At 43.7% G+C, this 22,001-nt stretch overlaps 1 protein-coding gene across 5 annotated transcripts in view; it reads right to left on the bottom strand.

The window, feature by feature from the left end:
• The window catches only part of LOC124605181, a 179,876-nt gene that overhangs the window by 112,164 nt on the left and 45,711 nt on the right, over positions 1-22,001 (bottom strand). For all 5 annotated transcript variants that reach the window (XM_047136697.1, XM_047136696.1, XM_047136695.1 and 2 more), the window contains one exon: positions 17,013-17,192. In XM_047136697.1, the coding sequence (XP_046992653.1) occupies positions 17,013-17,192 (180 nt within the window). The remainder of the gene's footprint in view (positions 1-17,012; positions 17,193-22,001) is intronic.

Raw genomic sequence — 22,001 nt, 5'->3', positions numbered from 1 at the left:
CCAGCCATATATCCATAAGACCTTTTTTGCTTCTTATCTTCTTAGGGATTGTTTCTCTAGTTTGTCCTCATTCAGAAAATTCATCCTATATAGAGGGTCTACATCAGGTAAACAAACTTGTAGACAATATTATAGAAAAATTAGTACATAAGAAGAGATGATTATTATTATTTGAGCAGAAAAATAACTGATGATGGGTGAATAAGGGAAAGGCAACCACTTTAGAGGACTGGTAGGTGCTTGGCACACAAAAACAAGTAAAGAAAACAGTTAACACTATCTTTCGAGCAATTGCTCTTCTTCTAGAAAAAGTAAACACATTCACACACCCAATCACACAGACACTCAAACACAGATGTCTTCCTGGTTTTGTGTGAATGTGTGTACTCTTACTAGGAGCCCTTTTATACGTACTGTAACTGGTTGTCATTCCCTTATTTTATGTAATATAAATTTAAGTGCTAGGAACTTCTCCGAGGCACACCACCTTGACGAAGCACTGTCCGTGCGGGTGGAGAGGCCTGTGTATCCGCATGAAGCTGAGGGCTATGCCGTAGGTAGAGGACCTTCTGCCAGAAAGGCCTCAGCTGATGGATCAGAATAAGGGTGTCCAACAATGTTGGTTGGTTTAAAAGAGGGGAGGGGGGGGGGGGGGGGGGGGGGACCAAACTACGAGGTCATCGGTCCCTTGTACCTAATAAAACAATGCCATAAGTGTGAGAATAAAATGGAGTAGGAATATAACACAAAATGGAAAGAAAGGAAGAACCACAAGAACAAAGGAAAGGCAACAAACACTAAAAGGAACAAAAAGAGGACAAGAAAACAACAGAGAGAGACTAGTGACACAAGAGAGTAAAACAAGAATGCAGATTACAGCAGCTGGCCGACCTCGGAAATAAAAAGGAAATGCAAGCCACTCTGCAACACATTAAAACCTCCACCATAAAAGCACTAGGGTGGAGGACACAGAGGGACAAAGGACCTGCACTAAAACCCACATAGAAGTACAAAACCCACTCACATGGATAAAATATAAAACTAAAGCTGCTGCTGAGACGTTGGCGTCGCCCTACACCGAAGGTAGAGAGCTGGCAAAGTTAAAAGTCCACCGAAGAGGGCTAAAAATGGGCAGTCCAGCAAGAGGTGGACGACTTTCATTTGGGAGCCACAGCGACAAAGAGGTGGGTCTTCGCGATGGAATAGGTAACCACTGGCCACTTATGACCAATGCGGAGCCAGCAGAGGACAACTGATTCCCTGCGAGCGGACTGCATGGAAGACTTCCGCACATTCGTAGTCTCCTTAATGACACACAGTTGTGTTTTAGACAGGTACGTGCTGAGTAAAACTGTGAGGGACGGGAAAATCCCACCATGGTTCAACAACAAAGTTAGGAAACTACTGCGAAAGCAAAGAGAGCTTCACTGCAAGTTTAAACGCAGCCAAAACCTCTCAGACAACAAATCCTAACTGATGTCAAAGTTAGTGTAAGGATGGCTACGCGTGAAACATTCAGTGAATTCGAAAGTAAAATTCTATTTACCAACTTGACAGAAAATCCTAGGAAGTTTTGGTCTTAAGTTAAATCAGTAAGTGGCTTGAAACAGCATATCCAGACACTCCGGGATGATAATGGCATTGAAACAGAGGATGACACGCGTAAAGCTGAAATACTAAACACCTTTTACCAAAGCTGTTTCACAGAGGAAGACCGCACTGCAGTTCCTTCTCTAAATCCTCGCACAAACGAAAAAATGGCTGACATCGAAATAAGTGTCCAAGGAATAGTAAAGCAACTGGAATCACTCAACAGAGGGAAGTCCACTGGACCTGACGAGATACCAATTCGATTCTACACAGAGTACGCGAAAGAACTTGCCCCCCTTCTAACAGCCGTGTCCCGCAAGTCTCTAGAGGAACAGAAGGTTCCAAATGATTGGAAAAGAGCACAGGTAGTCCCAGTCTTCAAGAAGGGTCGTCGAGCAGATGCGCAAAACTATAGACCTATATCTCTGACGTTGATCTGTTGTAGAATTTTAGAACATATTTTTTGCTCGCGTATCATGTCATTACTGGAAACCCAGAATCTACTCTGTAGGAATCAACATGGATTCCGGAAACAGTGATCATGCGAGACCCAACTCGCTTTATTTGTTCATGAGACCCCAAAAATATTAGATAAAGGCTCCCAGGTAGATGCTATTTTCCTTCACTTCCAGAAGGCGTTTGATACAGTTCTGCACTGTCAACTGATAAGGTAAGAGCCTACAGAATATCAGACCAGCTGTGTGGGTGGATTGAAGAGTTTTTAGCAAACAGAACACAGCATGTTGTTATCAATGGAGAGACGTCTACAGACGTTAAAGTAACCTCTGGCGCGCCACTGGGGAGTGCTTTTCACAATGTATATAAATGACCTAGTAGATAGTGTCGGAAGCTCCATGCGGCTTTTCGCGGATGATGCTGTAGTATACAGAGAAGTTGCAGCATTAGAAAATTGCAGCGAAATGCAGGAAGATCTGCAGCGGATAGGCACTTGGTGCAGGGAGTGGCAACAGACCCTTAACATAGGCAAATGTAACGTATTGCGAATACATAGAAAGAAGGATCCTTTATTGTATGATTATATGATAGCAGAACAAACACAGGTAGCAGTTACTTGGGGTAGGTAGGTAGTTAGTGTTTAACGTCCCGTCGACAATGAGGTCATTAGAGACGGGGCGCAAGCTCGGGTTAGGGAAGGATTGGGAAGGAAATCGGCCGTGCCCTTTTAAAGGAACCATCCCGGCATTTGCCTGAAACGATTTAGGGAAATCACGGAAAACGTAAATCAGGATGATTGGCGACGGGATTGAACCGTCGTCCTCCCAAATGCGAGTCCAGTGTGCTAACCACTGCGCCACCTCGCTCCGTGGTAGCAGCTACTTCTGTAAAATATCTGGGAGTATGCGTGCGGAACGATTTGAAGTGGAACGATCATATAAAATTAATTGTTGGTAAGGCAGGTACCAGGTTGAGATTCATTGGGAGAGTTCTTAGAAAATGTAGTCCATCAACAAAGATAGTGGCTTACAAAACACTCGTTCGACCTATACTTGAGTATTGCTCATCAGTGTGGGATCCATACCAGATCAGGTTGACAGAGGAGATAGAAAAGATCCAAAGAAGAGCGGCGCGTGTCATCACAGGGTTATTTGGTAAGCGTGATAGCGTTACGGAGATGTTTAGCAAACTCCAGTGGCAGACTCTGCAAGAGAGGCGCTCTGCATCACGGTGTAGCTTGCTATCCAGGTTTCGAGAGGGTGCATTTCTGGATGATGTATCACAAATTTAAAATTAGAGAGATTCGAGTGCGCACGGAGGCTTTCCGGCAATCGTTCTTCCCGCAAACCATACGCGACTGGAACAGGAAAGGGAGGTAATGACAGTGGCACGTAAAGTGCCCTCCACCACACACCGTTGGGTAGCTTGCGGAGTATAAACGTAGATGTAGGTGTAGTTTGTCGTGCGAACTGTTATGACATTCCATCTCCCAAAGGCAGAAAACCCTGTGGAGTAAGCCAGAACGCAAGTCAGTTTCGGAGATGCCCATCTCCAGAAGCTGTTTCCGCGTCACCTGTTTGGCCAGCCTATCGGCAAGTTCGTTGCCTGGGATTCCGACATGTTCTGGGGTCCACACAAACACCACTGAATGACGGGACCATTCCAGGGCATAGATGGACTCCTGGATGGTCGCTTCCAGAGGATTGAGAGAGTCGCACTGGTCAATAGCTTGTAGGCTGCTCAATGAGTCAGTACACAGAAGAAATGATGCACCAGGGCATGAGCAGATGTGCTCAAGATCACGAAATATGGCCGCCAGCTCTGCAGTGAAAACACTGCAGCCATCTGGCAAAGAGTGCTGTTCAATATGTCCTCCATGAACATACGCAAAGCCTACGTGACCATCAGTCATCAGGCCGTCAGTGTAAACCACATCAGAGCCCCGCAACACGTCAAGAATTGAAAGGAAGTGACAGCGGAGAGCAGCGGGGTTAAAAAAGAGTCCTTAGGGCCATGCAAAAGGTCCACACAAAGCTGCAGCCAACGTGTACGCCATCGAGGTGTACGTGAATGGACCTCAAGTAGAGGTGGTAAAGGGAAGGATTCCAGTTCGGAGAGAAGGGACCACACGCAAACCACAATCGTTAGCCCCAACCTGGGCCACCGATGTGGGAGATGGAGTGCCGCGGGCAGGAAAAGGAGACGGTAATTCGGATGCTCAGGAGAACTACGAATGTGTGCAGTGTAACTGGCGATAAGTTGTGCACGTCTGATCTGCATTGGAGAGACCCCAGCCTCCATCAGGACGCTGGTCACAAGACTCGTCCTATAAGCTCCTGTCGCTAATCTAACCCCGCAGTGGTGCACAGGGTTGAGTAAATGCAACACTGAGGGCCCTGCCGAACCATAAACCACACCCCCTTAGTCAATTCAGGATTGGACGAAGGCTCTGTAGAGCTGCAGCAGCGTAGAGAGATCTGCACCCCAATTGGTGTTGCTCAGGCAACGGAGGGCATTTAGGTGCTGCCAGCGCTTCCGCTTAAGCTGATGAAGATGAGGAAGCCAAGTCAATGGAGCACTGAAAACTAGTCCCAAGAATTGATATGTCTCCACTACAATAAGTGGATCATCATGAAGGTAAAGTTCTGGGTCCGGATGAGTGGTACGACACTGACATAAGTGCATGACACACAACTTTGCGGCTGAAACCTGGAAGCCGTGGGCTACAGCCCATGACTGCGTCTTGTGGATGGCTCCCTGTAGGCGCCGCTCAGCAACACCAGTACTGGAGCAGCAGTACGAAATGCAGAAATCGTCTGCATACAGAGATTGTGAGACTGAAGGACCTACAGCTGCTGCTAGACCGTTAATGGCCACTAGGAAGAGAGAGACACTCAATACAGAGCCCTGCGGGATGCCATTCTCCTGGATATGGAAGGGGGGGGGGGCTATGGGAGGCACCAACTTGGACACGGAAAGTACGAAGCAACAGGAAGTTTTGGAGACCCTACTCATACAATGTGGCAAGGATATGATGTTGCCAAGTCGAGTCAAATACTTTATCTAAGTCAAAAAAGACGGCAACCAGGTGTTGGTGCCTGGAAAAGGCTGTTCAGATGGCAGTCTCGAGGGATACCAGATTATCAGTGGTAGAGCAAACCTGGTGGAAGCCACCCTGACATGGGGCCAGGAGGCTACATGACTCCAGAACCCAACTCAACAGCCAACACGTGATACGTTCCAGCAGCTTACAAAGGAGATTTGTGAGGCTAATGGGCCGATAGCTATCCACGTCAAACGGGTTCTTACCGGGTTTAAGCACCGGAATGACTGTGCTCTCATGCCATTGCGATGGAAAAACGCCATTGCACCAGATCCGGTTGAAGATGACGAGGAGATGCCACTTGTAGTCAGGCGAGAGATGTGTAATCAACGGGCTGTGAATCTGATCTGGCCCAGGAGCTGAGTCGGGGCAACAAGCAAGGGCGCTGAGCAGCTCACACTCTGTAAATGGGGCATTATAGGGTTCACTGTGGCATGTAGTGAACAAGAGAACCCACTCTTCCATCCGCTGTTTGAGGACGCGAAAGGCTGGGGGATAATTCTCCAACGCAGAGGCGTGAGCTTATTGATCAGCAAAGTGCTCGGTAATTGCATTTGTGTCGGTAGACAACACGCCATTGATGTGAACACCAGGTACACCCATTGGGGTCTGGTATCCGAGAAAACGTTTGATCTTTGTCCAGAGTTGGGAAGGTGACATATGGCACCCAATGGTCGAGACATACCTCTCCCAACACTCCTGTTTCCGTCTCTGCATAAGCTGGCAAATGACAGCTCAGAGCCGTTTAAAGACTATGAGGTGCTCTAGGGAAGGATGCGCTTATGTCTCTGTAGAGCTCGCCGACGCTCTTTAATACCCTCAGCAACTTCCGGTGACCAGCACGGGACTGTCTTTCGCTGGGGCACCCTAGAGAAAGGATTGCATTTTCCGCCGCAGAAATAATCGTTGTGGTGACCTGGTCAACCGCAACATCGATGGCACCATGTGGGTGAGATTCAACGATGACAGCAGAGGTGAAGGCTTCCCATCCATCTGGGTAGGCATCCATGGCCATGATGCCAGGGGAGTGACAGGAAGATGGAGAAGTGGCCACTACCACACAGGTCGTCATGTGCTCTCCAGTGGATAGATGGGAGGAGTCCTGGGCTGAAAATTGATAAATCAATGGCTGAGTAACTACCATGAGCCTCACTGAAATGTGTGGTGGCCCCATTATTTAAGAGGCAGAGGTCAAGTTTGGACAGTAAATTTTTGACTTCTCTGCCTCTGCCAGTAAGCATGGTACTACCCGACTAGGGGTTATGGGCATTAAAATCTCCCAGAAGTAGGAAAGGTTTAGGGAGTTGATCAATCAGGGCAGCCAGGACATTCGGGGGTACTGCACCATCTGGAGAAAGATATACATTGCAGACAGTTATTTCCTGCACTGTCCTTATCCTGCAGGGTGTATACGCGGACAAGGAAAAAAATTCCCAGATTTCCCGGTTAAAAACACACTTTCTCCTGGGTGAAAACGTACTTTTTCCCTGTTAACTTACAGTACATTTTCTCTCAGAACTGTATAACTTATCAGTCCTTTGAATGATAATGGTTTTAGACACAGGCGTAAAATTTCCCGGCGCTATCTAAATCTAAACACAGGGAAAAAACACGTTTTGGAAAGATCTTTGATGTGCAGCAACATGTACGCTGCATATTTTTGTATTACAAAAGTATAAATTCGAATTCCACCAAACACAACATGTTACTTTCCGAAGAATTGAAATCGAGATTGCATGCACTTTTGTTAGCCAGTCATAGCTCATGTCACGTAATCTCGCCAGCCGATGACAGCGGTTATTCAGAGCTTAGGACACGTGATGTAGCCAGCCAATAGCAACATCACTGTTAAGTAGCGCAAACACACAAACAGAAAAAGTTAATGGTTTAAATTAATATACATAGTGTTGCCACACAAAATGCAAAGCTTTCACATATAATGTTGGTCTTTTATGCGCATATTACAATTTAAGATATATAACACAAATGTGCCAGTAAAATTTTTAATAACAATGTAAATTTCTGATTTTCTGGGCTCAAAATTCATCTACATGGCACGTCATTGAAGAGTTGATTTTTAAATGAGAGGGAAATGCTCTGTGATTTAAGAAATCCATTGTACATTCTCGCACATAGTTCCAGTGTAACTGCCAGAATAGTACTTTGATGGTAACACTTTTCAAACCATCATTCAGAATATTTTCTTGCGACCTGTTAGAAATAGGTTTGTTTCTGCAGTTGCCAGAGAGCACCAGATGACAGGCGTCACCAAGCTTGCGCAGCTACGAAGACTCAGGGAGCCCATATGCTCGTACGTGTAAAACATTAAAAGATCTTACATTACGTCACAAAAGAAACAAGACATCAGAGGATACTCCAAGAGCATCGAAATTTCGTGGCCCATACTAAAATGTGCACACACATTTAAAGTGCACATTCATATATCCAGATTCCCAGTGAAGTAGGCCACGACCTGCTATTAAGTTTTCAATGTGGTTTCCGGGATGTAAACTTTCTTGGAGTAACAGTACTGTGTTATCCCATGTTTGGTTCTCTCTTATGTCATATGTGCTAGAAGTTGAAAGTGTGCACTTGAAATGCAGTGAACAGTGTGTGGAATTAAACACTTCGTTTCAAATATATTGTCTGCCTCAGTGGTAAAGATTAATAAGAGAAAATTTCTTTAGCAAACCGACAAAAATGACTTCATTGTTCTGCAAGGCAATTAATGCTTGACTGTCAGAAAGGTGGAAATAAAATAAAATCTGCAACTGGTAACACATTTTAGCCTTCCGTAATTATGTGAATGTATTTTAATTGACTCGATAGCTCCCGGCCACAGAAATCTGTTTTGTTTTCATTTGACGTGAGAGCAGTAAACAAACAGGAAACAGCAAAATCACTAAATGTAAACACGGGTCACGTGGAGACTACCCGCTTCCTCAGTGTAACTCAGATTGCTCTGCGCATCAGCCCTGGATCTACAATATTTCCGAACCGGGGCAATACCCCGCCACCCACTCGAGCATTTAAGATTGGACGTAAAAAAAAATTTTTTTCATTTTGTAGCGCACATCTTTCTGAAGAGATTGATGGATAAAACATATGTGTTTGAGGAAATGTAACACGTGTTATTTGGTCATAAGTGTGCCAAAGTGCAGTGCCTCGCCTCCTCACACAGCATTCTTCTATCATACGTCACTGTACTTCACTCTGTGGAATTGAAACGTGTATATTTTGTAATGGATGCTATCAAACCATATTCAGGACAGTGGAAATTAAAATGTCCTGTGGTGCCTCTCCGCTTACAGTCAGCCGGTTTGACATCCTGTCCCTCTTCTTCTTCTTCTTCTTCTTCTTCTTCCTCTTAGTAAAGACATGAGACAAGACACGCCAGACAATACACATTTCTACAATTCTTAGCTCCTAGAATTTTTTCTCTCTAATCTTGCTACAGCTTTACATGGCGTGCTTTCCTTTCTGCAAAAGAATCTATTACCTCAAAGTTCGTCAAACGTTTTGCTACATAAAAAGTCATTGTCTAATACTGAAAAAGCTGTTAATACAAATAGGACCCAAGACTGGTGTGGTTTCCCAATCTGATTACATCTATTTTGTCACTGTCTGCTAGATAAAACAAAATAGGCCTTTCTAATACTGCAACAATTGTAACATACATCAAATAAACGAGACTGTTTTGGCACAAAGGGTCTTTTTTGTAACGACAGAATATAATTCCCAATGTACCAATATCAAATGCCTATTAGAACTACTACAAGCAAAAAGCTTTACGTTAGGAAATAGTTTCACACTTCATTCACAAGCTCCAGTTTCTCAAGTATGAAATCGGAAAGTAGTAGTACGAAATTTTTATACAAGCTTGGAATCGTCATATTGTTCCATAATTTGTGTGATGTACACGTTTCTTCTCCTTCCTATTTCTAACAAACTGTCTTGTTATCACTAATTCTGTAACTATTCCTGCCAATGTCAAAGCTTATTCGCAGGTTAAGTTCATTAACTCTGCCAGAATCACCAGTCTAGTTATCCCGCGATTATTCTCCGGTCAGGCGTCGTTACATGTTTGTACAACGCTTTTTCCGCACTTCCTACAGAATAGAACAATGCGGCTGCTAGCCGGGGACTGTACAATTGGCCCTTACTAGAAGAGCGATCTGGCCAAAAATTTCCTGGCAACATTTCATTTTCTTGGATACACCGAGAAGGTAATACATAATCTCTCTTACCTGTTATTCGTTATTTCAACTCCTGCAGTCTAAATCTATGGATGTCACTAGTAATTATAACAACGCTCATCATTCGCAAACCCAATCAACCACACAATCAGACAGCGGTTGGCATTCACCCGTTCGGCCTTACTCCGCTCAGCTCGTATAGCCCCTTTTGTCTGTAGGGAAGTTTGTTTCTACATGCGACGAGGATTTCCCTGACAGAGAAATCATGTACACTATGCACGCATTCACAAATCAACCTCCGATTCATTCAGAAATCAACTTAGAATGTGTTAAAAAATGTTCAAAAACCAACAGGAATGCGTTTCAAAGTCACATGAATAATCGATTTGACAAACGTGCACTGGATGCTAGTCGTTTTGTGAAACAAGGTTTTTTACCCTCAAGAACATGGAAACGGAAGCAACCCCCCAGCTTGTCACAGGCGAGTAATGCCCATAACTGGGCACAGGATGCTTTTTTTTTTTTTGTATTTTTTTTTTATTAAGACTGACCCAGAGCACATTTTGGACAAGAGCTCCATCTCTCCAAACTTGTCCTCTAAATGCTGCACAAAAAACTGATGATTCGTTTACATGAACGATTCCCCGACAACTTTCTGTTGTGTACATAGTTCCGCGTAGTCAGCGCGTACACAACTTTCCCAATAGAGCGTGCCCCGCTAAGCACAACATCGCAGGCACAGCGCTCGTCCGTCTCCGCGCTACCAAATTCTACTTCCGCTGATCCACGTATTAATATGTAACACAGCCAATGAGATTGCTGCTAACGTAGAACCTTTTCTCCTCGCGGATCACACTCGCGCAGTGATACCTGAATGAGCGAGGTATTATAACGAGTGTACAGACCTCCGATTAGTCAGTCTGCATTAGTCTATAGTCAAGTTTCAGTCTGCGCCTAATAAGATTACCATATTCCTGTACATAGTCATGAAGATAAATGTATAGACACTTTGTCAAATATCAGAGATATGTGAGAATAAGATTAACGTACCAAGACCAAAGGAACTTCAGATTGTCAATTGTAAACAGCATCCAGAATCAAGTTACGTAATATCTATGTTTTTTATTATTTTAATAAATATGTGCGAAAATGAATCAAGTTCTGTTTAAGTTGGTCACCATCAATCTGCGACTCTAAGTGTGCAAGTGGCAATTCTATCGTCTGACCTAACTGCAGAAGATAAACATGCCACGATAAGACCATGAGACACATTGCTGACACTCACCTACTTCGTTAGAGCAACAAGTCAAATAATCTGATGGTGTGTGTACCGAAGGTCTTACAGTACGCACACCACACTTTCGTACAGACGAGGTACCGGGATGAATAAGCTTCGCTGCCATCCTTAGCCATGCACTCCTCCCATGGTGTGGCCATGGAGGGAAACGATTTGGGGTCATACTTCTAGGCACTGAATTGAGCCCTGGAACACTTAGGGACTGCTGGTGGGTTCCCACCAGCAAGAGATGACGTACCATGCTTCATTGCGTGTCATCCGCTCTGAGGACACACACTCCGACCATGGACCCTCCCCATGGGCGCCATCCAGCTCAGCAAGAGCGACCTGGCAGGATGGCCATTGCCAGTAGTCCCGATGCCAAAGGGAGATAGGCATCTACACCTTGGCATATGTGGGGAGTTAACGGTGCAGGCATCAGCAGAGCGATCCCTGTGTTGCCAGGGGGCTACAACCAACAGGGTACATAGCAGCCCCACCACAACAGACTGGCTACTGTGCTGGGTATCAGGTGCAAAGAAGTCCATGGTCATCATCGGCACAGGAAACGGCACTGCATAGTGCATGGTGGGAAAAACACCGATGAAAGTGTCCTCACCCAAAAGACAGAGAATGAGCGGGACTGCAATGCAACGACGAGAAAGTGGGCGAAAGATCTCAATGCACGATGGACATGATGCACCATGTAAGGCATCCTTCCTCAATTGGCTTGCTCTTCAGAAAAATTTTGAAGAATGGAGGTCAAACCCTACAGGGGACCATCACATAAAGTCCAAAACGTGTGAGACTCCTTTTAGTCGCCTCTTAAAACAGCCAGGAATACCTCGGGCCTATTCTTACCCCTGGACCCACAATGTCCCATCTTCCCTATGCATTCCTAGAGTCCTTACCCAATTCCTTTTCCCAACCCAAGGTGTGATGTGATCTGTGCCAAGGGGTTCATGGCACATGCGAAGATGTGTCACAAATGGAGCCTCAGATATATCAGGCGACCTCCCTGAGTAAGTAGCCTTACACCATGCAGGGTATTCATGGTGCGGACCGTGTAGATCCCCAAATCTCGTGGGACCAATATGGACACGACTGAAGAAAATAAATTAAAATTAACTGAGGGACAAACTGAGACCTCAGACACCCAAACATCAGGGTCAGGACATATGGAAGGCATTCTCACTACTGAATCAGGATCTAGACCTGAGCCAGAAGTGGGAACTGTAACCGAGAAGTTGGACCCGATCAAGTTTAAAGCCTTGTCTGAGGCCCAGAACAGGAAACTACTCAGGGAACAGAGAAACAAGGAAGGGAAGGAATGGCTTCCTAAAGGCAAGTGGAGGGAATTAAAGAGACTTGAACCTAAGACCCTCAAGAAAAAACTGTCTCAGGTTGAAGGGAATACGCAGACCACCACAATGTCAAAGACAGGCAGCAAGAGGATAAGGGAGGAATCTAAGACTCTCTCCTCCCTGGATAAGCGAGCCCAGAAAAGAAACGAGGCAAGAAATAGGGAAACAGACCTATAGTACTGCAGTCTCGGTTTCTAAGATGGCAGTTATCCAGGAAGGCTATCCACTGGTGGCCATCACCTCGCAGCAGGAGGAACTTGTACAGATGGCCATCTTTGAAAAGATTTGGGGGGGGGGGGGGGGGGGGGAGACACTGGTCCAGGACCCAACTTCAGGAGGGTCTATCTAGATCATGGTGACCTCATTTTTGTCTGTGAGGGGGCGCACACGGTGGAATGGCTTAAGGACAAGGTGCCCATAATATCCCCGTGGGAAGATGTGAAGCTGCAGGTCAAGACGGCAGTGGAGCTTCGTAAGACCACAAAGGTGTCAATACGGGTACCAAAGATCCTTATGGATGTCTCTCCTAGGACTCTGTTCGAGAAAATAGGGGCCCAGAACCCAAAAGTTTTGATAGAAGACTGGAGAGTGATCAACCATAAGGCTGTACTGAAAGCATGAACCCTGGTGGTGGTGGTGGTGGTGGTGGTCGGAGAGAAGACCCTGAAGGTGAAGTGAGAGCAAGACCTGAAATTGTTTATAGGGTTCTCGCAAGTCACCATCAGAGTTATCAAAGACCTTAAATGCAATGATGGCAGCAGGATGGAGACTGGAGGTGCTGCAGATTAATCTGCAGCACAGTAAAGGGGCCTCTGCTGCCCTGAGCTGCTGCCTGGGAAGGCAGGAAGTGTACATGGGCCTCATACAAAAACCCTATTTATATAAACAGGGAGTATTGGGCCTCGGAGGCAATGGAGCTAAGCTGATTTATGCTAGAAATCTAAGAAACTCAAGAACATGCATCTATATAGGAAATGGAATTTCTTTCATGCCAGTGATGGATTTCTGCTCCGGGGACCTAGTGACCATTAGACTGCAGCAACATGAGGAAGGTATCACGAGAGAAACTGTATTGGCCTCAGCATACCTTCCTTATGAAGACAGCTCTCCTCCTCCTCCTTTGGAGGTGAGGAGACTGTAGAGGTTTGCCATCGGCAAGGTGTCCAGCTGTTGGTGGGATGTGATGCCAATGCCCACAACTTAGTGTGGGGCAGCAAGGACACTAACAGTAGAGGTGAGTACCTCCTTGAATTTCTTTTAGCTAATAATTTGGAGGTCCTGAATAGGGGCAATGAACCTACATTCAGGAATAGCAGAAGGGAAGAAATAATTGGCATAACCTTTGGTTCCATGATGAAGGGCAGCTATGTCAAACAAAGGCATGTGGTGTTAGAGCCATCCTCACCAGACCACACGTACATTAAATTCAAGGTTGAAATGGGAATCAGACAGACCATGACCTATAGGAATCCCAGGAAAACAGACTGGTAGACATATAGGAGGGACCTTTACTTAGCCTTATCTGAAGTTAAAACCTCAATAAGGAGTCAAGTAGAGTTTGATGAAGGAGCAGAGGCTGTTACCTCTGTCATAGTGACCTCCTATCAGGACAAATGCACAATCACAAAGAAGTGCACAAATAGGAGTGTGCCTTAGTGGAATAATAACTTGGAAATGCAAAGAAAACAGGTACAAAGAAACAGGTACAAAGACTGTTTAACCTTGCAAGACGTAAAGGACAATGGGTAAAATATCGTGAGACCCTTGTCAACTACAACCTTGCAATCAGACAAGCAAACAAGGCATCCTGGAAGGCATTCTGTGAGGAATTGGAGAGCATGTCTCCTCAAGCCAGACCTCATATAATCCTCACTAGAGTACCAACCAAGCCAATAGGTATGTAGAGGAAGGAGGATGGGGAATATACAAAAACAGCACATGAAATGCTGGAACTGCACCTCAAAACTCACTTTCCTCAATATGCTCTGCCAGACAACACAGAACAGAACGTGATCCCGGACAGACAATGGTTCTCAGGCACTCAGAGAGAGGACTGGGAATCGGCCAAGAAGGGCATGGACTTCAATAAAATACAATGGGCAATGGGAACATTCCAACCATTGAAGTCTCCTGGCCCAGATTGAATCTTTCCAGCTCTCCTGCAACAGGCAGGAGAGAATCTCATAAGAGTCCTATGCAGTTTATTCAGGGTTAGCTTAGAACTAGGAATCATTCCCAATGCTTAGGGGGCAGTGAAGGTTGTCTTCATTCCAAAGCCAGGGAGAGTTGATCATACTAAGGCCAAGGATATGAGACCGACCAGTCTATCCTCTCCCATTCTCTAAACATTGGAAAAACTGGTTAATGTATACATTGGGGAGAGGAGGCTAATTACAGCCCCTCTACATTCACACCAACATGCATATCAACCAGGTAAATCATGCGAGACAGCTCTCCATCAACTCATTGGGAGGGTGGAGAAAGCACTTCACTTCCAAGAAATAGCCCTCTGCATCTTCCTAGATATCGAGGGGGCCTTCAGTAACACGACCTTCGATTCCATGGTAAAGGCAGCAGAGGTGTATGACCTAGGAACCACTATATGTAGGTGGACCAGGGCTATGCTTAAAAGAAGGAAGGTAGAAGCTACCATGATGAACGAAAATATGGTAATTAACACCACTAGAGGTTGCCCACAAGGAGGAGCTCTGTCCCTTCATTGTGGAACTAAATTCCAGACAATGCCTCTGCCCAGGATACACAGATGACCTTGTCATAGTAATAATTGGCAAATTTACTGACACAGTTAGAAACATGGCACGAGGAGGATCGGACATTGTGCAAGACTGGTGCATCAAACAGGATCTGAGGGTTAATGCTAAGAAGACTATTGTGGTGCCATTTATGAAGAGGCATATCCAACACTCAAGTTGGAATCTAAAGCTCTTCGATGAAACTCTACCTGTGAAGGGGATAGTGAAATATCTAGGGGTAACCTTAGATGAGAAACTAACATGGACCCCTCACATTAAGAGCATCTGCTCCAAGGCAAAAAGTACTGTAGTGAGTACCAGAAGGACTTGTGGTAAAAACTGGGGCCTAATCCCCAGAGGTATGCACTGGATATACACCACGGTGGTTAGACCTAAGGAGCTTGCTAAGGTGCAGAGACTGGCCTGCCTAGCCATAACAGGCATAATTAGTAGCATGCCAACTGCTGGAATGGAAGCCAAGCTGAACATGCCTCCACTACACCTTTCGGTAAAGATGAAGGTAGCAGCTGGTGCTTAAAGACTTAAAACTGGCAAAAACTGGATCTCACTGGGATATCCAGAATCACACACTAACATAGTGAGTGAGGTAAATATAGGAATGGCTGGGGAAATGCCTGCTGACTATATAACAACTCCCAACTGCTCCAACAAGCCTTGCAACATAATAATTGGAAGCAGGGAGCAGTGGAAAACAACAGTTCAACACCGTACAGGGGACATGGTTTGGTTCACTGAAGGGTCGAAATCAGACCAAGGCGTTGTGGCAGGGGAGTGTGGGGTTCAGCCAAGACTGGCGGGCATCATCTCTCTAGGAATACTGGTCTCTGTATTCCAAGCTGAAATTAAAGCAATCAGGGCATGTGTGGAGGAGAATATGCGTAAGTGCTACAAGGACTGTAGCATCTACATCTATTCAGACAGCCAGGCAGCCCTAAAATTACTGGCAGCTCTTGCAACAAGATCTAAGATTGCTGAAGAACATCACAGGGTGAATGTAGTGTGGGTCCCTGGCCACTTAGGGATCTGTGGCAATGAACAAGCCAACAGATTGGCTAGGATGGGGACGACTCCATTTATTGGGCCGGAACCTGTCCTGACAATCACCAAGGTTATGATCAAACTAGAACTATGGAACTGGCTTAGGAAACATCACGAATAATATTGGATCAAGCTCCATAAACAAAAACATGGTAAGGTAATGATGCCCAAGCCATGTTTTAAAAGAAGCTCTGTAATCATGGGACTGAACAGGAAAGAGATCAAACTCATGACTAGACTGATGACCGGCCAGGGGAATTTCATAAAACACCAACACACAATGGGTATAATGGAAGAAGACCCTAATGTAGGATCTGTGATGAGGGGATGAGAGTGAAGAAACTGCATCACACCTTATCTTTGAATGCATGGTGTTGGACAGCGTAAGATACAGAATATTTGGGACAACTGGCACTGAAGAAATTGTGTGTAACAAAAAACTGGTAAAGGGACTCCTTGCACTATTTAAGGGCCTTGGTTAGCTTTACTACATATACAGGGAGTGATACCGCACAATAAACTCCGTTTCGGCGCGGGCAGTGGCAGTTTAGACCTAAGCTGTTTAAGCTTCCTTGTCAAAATCAAATCAAAGTGCTAGGAAGACTTCTCTGAAGTTATTTGTCTTGTATGCAGCCATGTTCATAACTGAAATGTTGCTGATAAGCAGTAAGCTGAAGATTAGATGGGTTGGTTGAATAAATAATGACATGCTACTGGGAAAAAAGTTATGGTGCAACATAATCTCTCTCTCTGTGTGTGTGTGTTCTTGTGTGTGTGTGTGTGTGTGTGTTCTTGTGTGTGTGTGTGTGTGTGTGTGTGTGTGTGTGTTCACGCATGTGGGTAAGGGGTGGGAGGGGGGGGCAGGGCAGTGGAGGGTTTTTTTTTTGGGGAGGGGGGGGGGGGCGGCAGAGGGAGACTTTGCAGTAAGCAGATTGACAGCAAAATTAGAGAGATTTATCTTACATAATAGGTATCTACAATCTACTGTTAGCAAATGATCTTAGGAAGGGGGAGAGATTCTGCTTCATATATGCCTTACAGCACACACCAAATGGTAGTTTGGAGGGTACACATTCACAGGTAGTTAATACATCTTAGCATATGTAGCATGTAATCTCTTCTTTAGTCACTGAAAAACTAACAAAAGCTACGGCTTTCAATATTTTTAATTAAAGAGTTTCACAACAACCCCACTTATTTTATTTTATTTATTACCTTCGTCTGATGTCGGGAAAGCCAACTTGCCACATCAGCTGCCAATGCACTGACAACAATTTTAATGACTAAAGCTGAATAAGTGACCAAGTCAGATGCCATCTCAACCTTACAACTCAACTGGGAATGGAGGACTGCAACCATTGATAAGAGTAATCCATTGGATTCCTGGCACCCAACCTACAAACAAATTTTACAGAATATCATTTTAATTGAGTTAAAACACAAAAAAGTGAACTGGCACATAAAAAAGTCAACTACTTATTTACAACACACCCAAGACAGAAACCTGAGCCAGCTCCAAAACAAGTTGGTAATCTATCTAAAGACACATTTGCATTCATGCATATTTACTGTCAGTTATCACCTTAGAGTGTAGATATGGTGTGTATGAGCAGAAAATGTTCATCCTTTCAGTTATAGCGGCTACACTGTGGGTGGCAAAAAGAACTGCTCAAAAACTAGTGATGATTTCTTTAAAAGATAACAGAAATTTTTGCAGAAGTGCTTCATATGGTAAATATGGTAGATGTGTGCAGGATAACCTGCAAAGTTCTTCAATATCACTCATCAGTAGCATTAGTGGAGAGAAAAAAAAAAAACTGCAAGTAAAATTTTTTCTTGGTACTGCAACAGATTTTCTTCTCTGTAAGATCAGTTTGAATAGGAACTTCTTATCTATTATCCATGACTGTAACGCTGGTTTGATGTACTGGCAATGTGTGTTTTATTGTTTTTAAATAGAAATCCTAAGATGAAGCTTAAAATTAAAGGAATATTATGTTATCTCCAAATATACATTCTGTTGTGTTTTATGCAACATCATTGTAAATTTTGTAATTTATGTAAGAAGATGAAAGAAAGAAACATGAGCTGAAATGTCAATACAAAAGATTATCAACTAAGGAATGAAGACACTGGAAGAACCAGAATTGCTGGGACTCTTTTGAAAGAAGTATGGGTCGACAGAGTAATATGAAAGACTGCCAGAAAAGTTAATAGTTATTTATTCATCAGTGAGGAGAAAGAAGGAAGGTGAACTGTGGCAGATGAGAGAACGGTTTCTACAGAAAAGCAACTGTTACATGGACATTCATGCTCAGCAGATGAATTCAGAACTGTGAAAACACATTTAAACTACAATTTGTAGAGGACATAGCAAAAATTAATGTTATGAAACTGAAAGCTTTGAATCAATTGTTCCCTGCCAGCTACAATAAATAATTATTATGTGGGTGTACATTGTTGGTAATGACAATTGTGTGTTTTACGAAACATCTCACTGGATCCCATCCATATATTCCACAAAGTATTTGAGCCATTTCTTGTTGCCAGGCAGTATTATGTTGCTGTGTTCTGAGTTACATTAATTTTCAGTAAAGTTATTGCTCCAGAGACCTTCTGGCTGGAGACTGCAGAACTACAATAATGCAAAGTATGGAACATCATCGGTTTGATATAAAAAACAAGACAGCTGATTATGGTCAATGATCCTATACGTTTGCAAATGGCTATTTTCAACTCTCTTCATTAAAATATTGTGAGACGTTACATTCCAAAAGTAGTTAACAATTTGTCAGCTGTGATGTTTGGATGCCACAGTAAAAACCAGGTTATCACTCACAATTAGCTATGTTATATTTGTGCACAAAAGCAAGCAGCTAAATTCAAATTACCTGAGAGAGAAGCACTGAAATGATTCATATACCAACTCAGTTTCTTTCATAATGTATATTTGTTTGTGGGTTACTTTACAGTTATACTAATCAGTGACAGTGCCAGAAATACACAAGGTAAGCCACAATTTATTCAGAATAGAAGATGTATCTGGAAATTCACCACAGTTCTCATTTAACATATATACAGCCAAATGGGCACTCTGTTATTATTCTTATTACAACTGTAATTCTTTACTGCTTATTTTATGTTTTGTTTGTATTGTAAAGCAGTGCAATTTCATGGAAGATCATTCATTATTTTATACTATGGTCAACTACTTTACAAAAGTAGTATCGGTCGACAGCAGTTCTAGTACACAACAGTCACTGAATTAGCATAGGTGGGGAAGCACAGAGGAAGATAACAGTCAACAGTTACGAAGTGTGACAGTACTATGGTATAGAAACAAGATGAGTACAGAGAGAGAGTACCTGAGTGACTGGTGTGAGTGGCAAGATAATTACATCCTACAGAGAAAACACATTTTCGGTAGAACAAATAAGTCAATGTTTTAGTATGATGGGCTTTACACTTTAAGGTGGTTGTTTTTTTCTTCCAGGGAGTGTAATCTCAATAAAATTGTTGCAAAAGAAACCAGATGGTGACCTATATCAACCCTCAGTATTTTCATCTGGGATGGAAAAAGTAAGGAGACGGGAGGAAGGATAACACCAGTTACATAAGGAGAAGAAAGTGCCATGGGATGGATAGAAAATAGTGTCTGAAAACAGTTGAAGGCCTCCCATCATCATGGTATGAGAGCAGTATCTACTACACACTGAATTGGAAGCATTCCCTTCATCATAAAAGTTAGCAGGGTCAACAAAATGGTAAGAGGAAGTCAGGTGACACCCTGAGATTAGATTTGTGAGGAATGTAAAGCATAAATGAATCAAAAGTTTATCCTGTTAGCCATGGATAGCTGGAAGTCCTCCGGGGCTGAAACAGAAGTGGGATACAACCAGCCACACCCACCTCTGTCTGGAGATGGGCAAGATTAGACTATCCGCCTTAAAATAAGATAATATAAGCTGCACTGTTGGACAAAATGTAAAACCAGGATTTTTGCGTGGACTTCATCAGCTAAAACTGAAGGTAATGAGCTGGCTGCCTTTGAAGTTCACCTTACCATGGTAAAAGTGAGGCAATCTATTAAAATTTAGTCCACTATAGTGGTGCACACATAAGGAGAAGGCTGGTCACACAATGCACAATGGCAAGGAGCAGCGTACTATGAGACACACCAACCCATAATATCATCTGTGCACCTGCCTTTAGCATACACTTTGGGCTGCGTGTACAATATTTACCATTGATAGTTTAGGTGTGGTGAGGTTACTTAGGCACTGCAGTGTTCATTATGGGTGGGATACGGCAAACAAGAATTACATTAAGGGCACTACCAACACAAGAAGATGGGAGTGGAATGTTTAAGAATGCATTCATGTGTCATTCAGATGTGGTACAAAAGGGGGTGGGAGTAAAGTTCTACCTTCTAGTCATAGACAGGCCAATACCTATGTCATCCTCTGTCAATTGCATCACTGAACACAGTATGGAGGGGCAGGGGGTCAGAAAACAGCTCTCCCGGTCACTGTCATGTTTCTTGACCTGCAAACCACTGCTAATCAGCCAAGTAGCTCCTCAGTAGTTAGCCTCACATGGCTGAGTACAGCCCATACCAGTCCTCCCCCCACCCCCACAAAAAAAAAAAACTGCAGTATCGAGAGTCGAACCTAGGTCCCTTGCACAGCAGCAAGCCATGCTAATGATTCAGCAACAGAGGTGGACATTCAAGTGTTGAGTTGGCACAGAATTACAGATCCTCGGCAGGACGCAAATTCTGCAAGACAACTCACATGCCGTTCTAGACTCACATGGTACACAGCTTGTTCATGGCAGTAATGGCATACCACTCTCTATTCCAAGATATGAAGAGTAATTGAACAGGGTCATCCACAAATCAGGACAAGGGTGTCCTTTTCAGTAACTAATTTTGCAGTAAAGATACTACATTCCGATGGCAAAGACTGTTTTTCATGGTCGTGTGTGTGTGTGTGTGTGTGTGTGTGTGTGTGTGTGTGTGTGTGTATTATATATGGGTGGGGATGCATAGCCTGCACAGTAATCAACATGATCCTTCAGTGCAGCTTATTTCTGAACTCGGCATCACATGAAACAATCATTGTAGAATAGGTATGGCTGTCATGTCTTTAGGATTGAAGGATATATATATATAAAGTTATGGGCAAGAGACTTTATCAGGGGTGTTTGTGAAGACAATTGTGAAAAGATTCAAAATGTCACATGTAGTTTGGAGAGTTTGGATTGTACACTGGCTGGTATCAGGACATTGCACAGAGGTGTATTTGTGGGCGTCATACCCTTTGGCCAGGAAGAAAATATCGTGGTTCGGACTTTTTTTTTTTTTTTTTAGATGAAGTACATGGGCAGGATAGTTAAGTAATAGTTCGAGCCATCGAATTGGAAAGGGTGTATTCCCGTCTCTCAGGATGATACCTACATGGCTCATCTGATACACGCTAATTTCAAGTCCGAAACTACAGTGATGAACTGCATCTTAAAAGTATAGCAATGAGGGGATAGGACAAGAACTTTATATAGTCACCAAACAGTGGCGCAATCACAGCACACAAGATTAAGTTTTGTTTGGCACTTGTTTAAGACAGTGTATATGAAGTCGCTATGCTTTCTTAGCATCAAAAACTAGACCTAGAAAGCAGTATACTTCCACTACATTCCGTAACTCGTTTTACAGAGGACCGACTCTGGGAGAACTCTTCAATGACCGCATTACATGCATGTCTCAAATAGTGAACTGAATGCCATGGGTGAGTGGTCACAACTGGACGTTTCTTACAACACTCTGTAGGAACATGTACAATACTCCCATTTGAAAACATGTAATAGGTGCAAAAAACATCAACATATAAGGAAGGTGAGACTGCAAGTCACACAGCCTCTAAAAGTCTTAAGTGCTATTAGATGGCACCTGGTGGCCTAGTGGTAAAGAACATGCTTGGAAGCAGAGAGATTGTGGGAGTGCATTCCGACTGAACCACAGGTACTTTTTCAGGACACCTTTAACCTAGCCTTCAACCTCCAATAATGTAAAGAAATGACACATAGTTCAGGTTTCACATTAAAGAATTATGTCCACTTTCCCCATGGGATTATTGGATAAGTCCTCAAAGTGGTGTCCAATTGAAAGGCTCGCACCACGCCATTGAGCCATTCAAAATAATAATA

Source organism: Schistocerca americana, chromosome 3, assembly GCF_021461395.2.
Source record: "Schistocerca americana isolate TAMUIC-IGC-003095 chromosome 3, iqSchAmer2.1, whole genome shotgun sequence".
NCBI classification, from domain to species: domain Eukaryota; kingdom Metazoa; phylum Arthropoda; class Insecta; order Orthoptera; family Acrididae; genus Schistocerca; species Schistocerca americana.
This window is presented reverse-complemented; position numbering and strand designations above follow the sequence as displayed.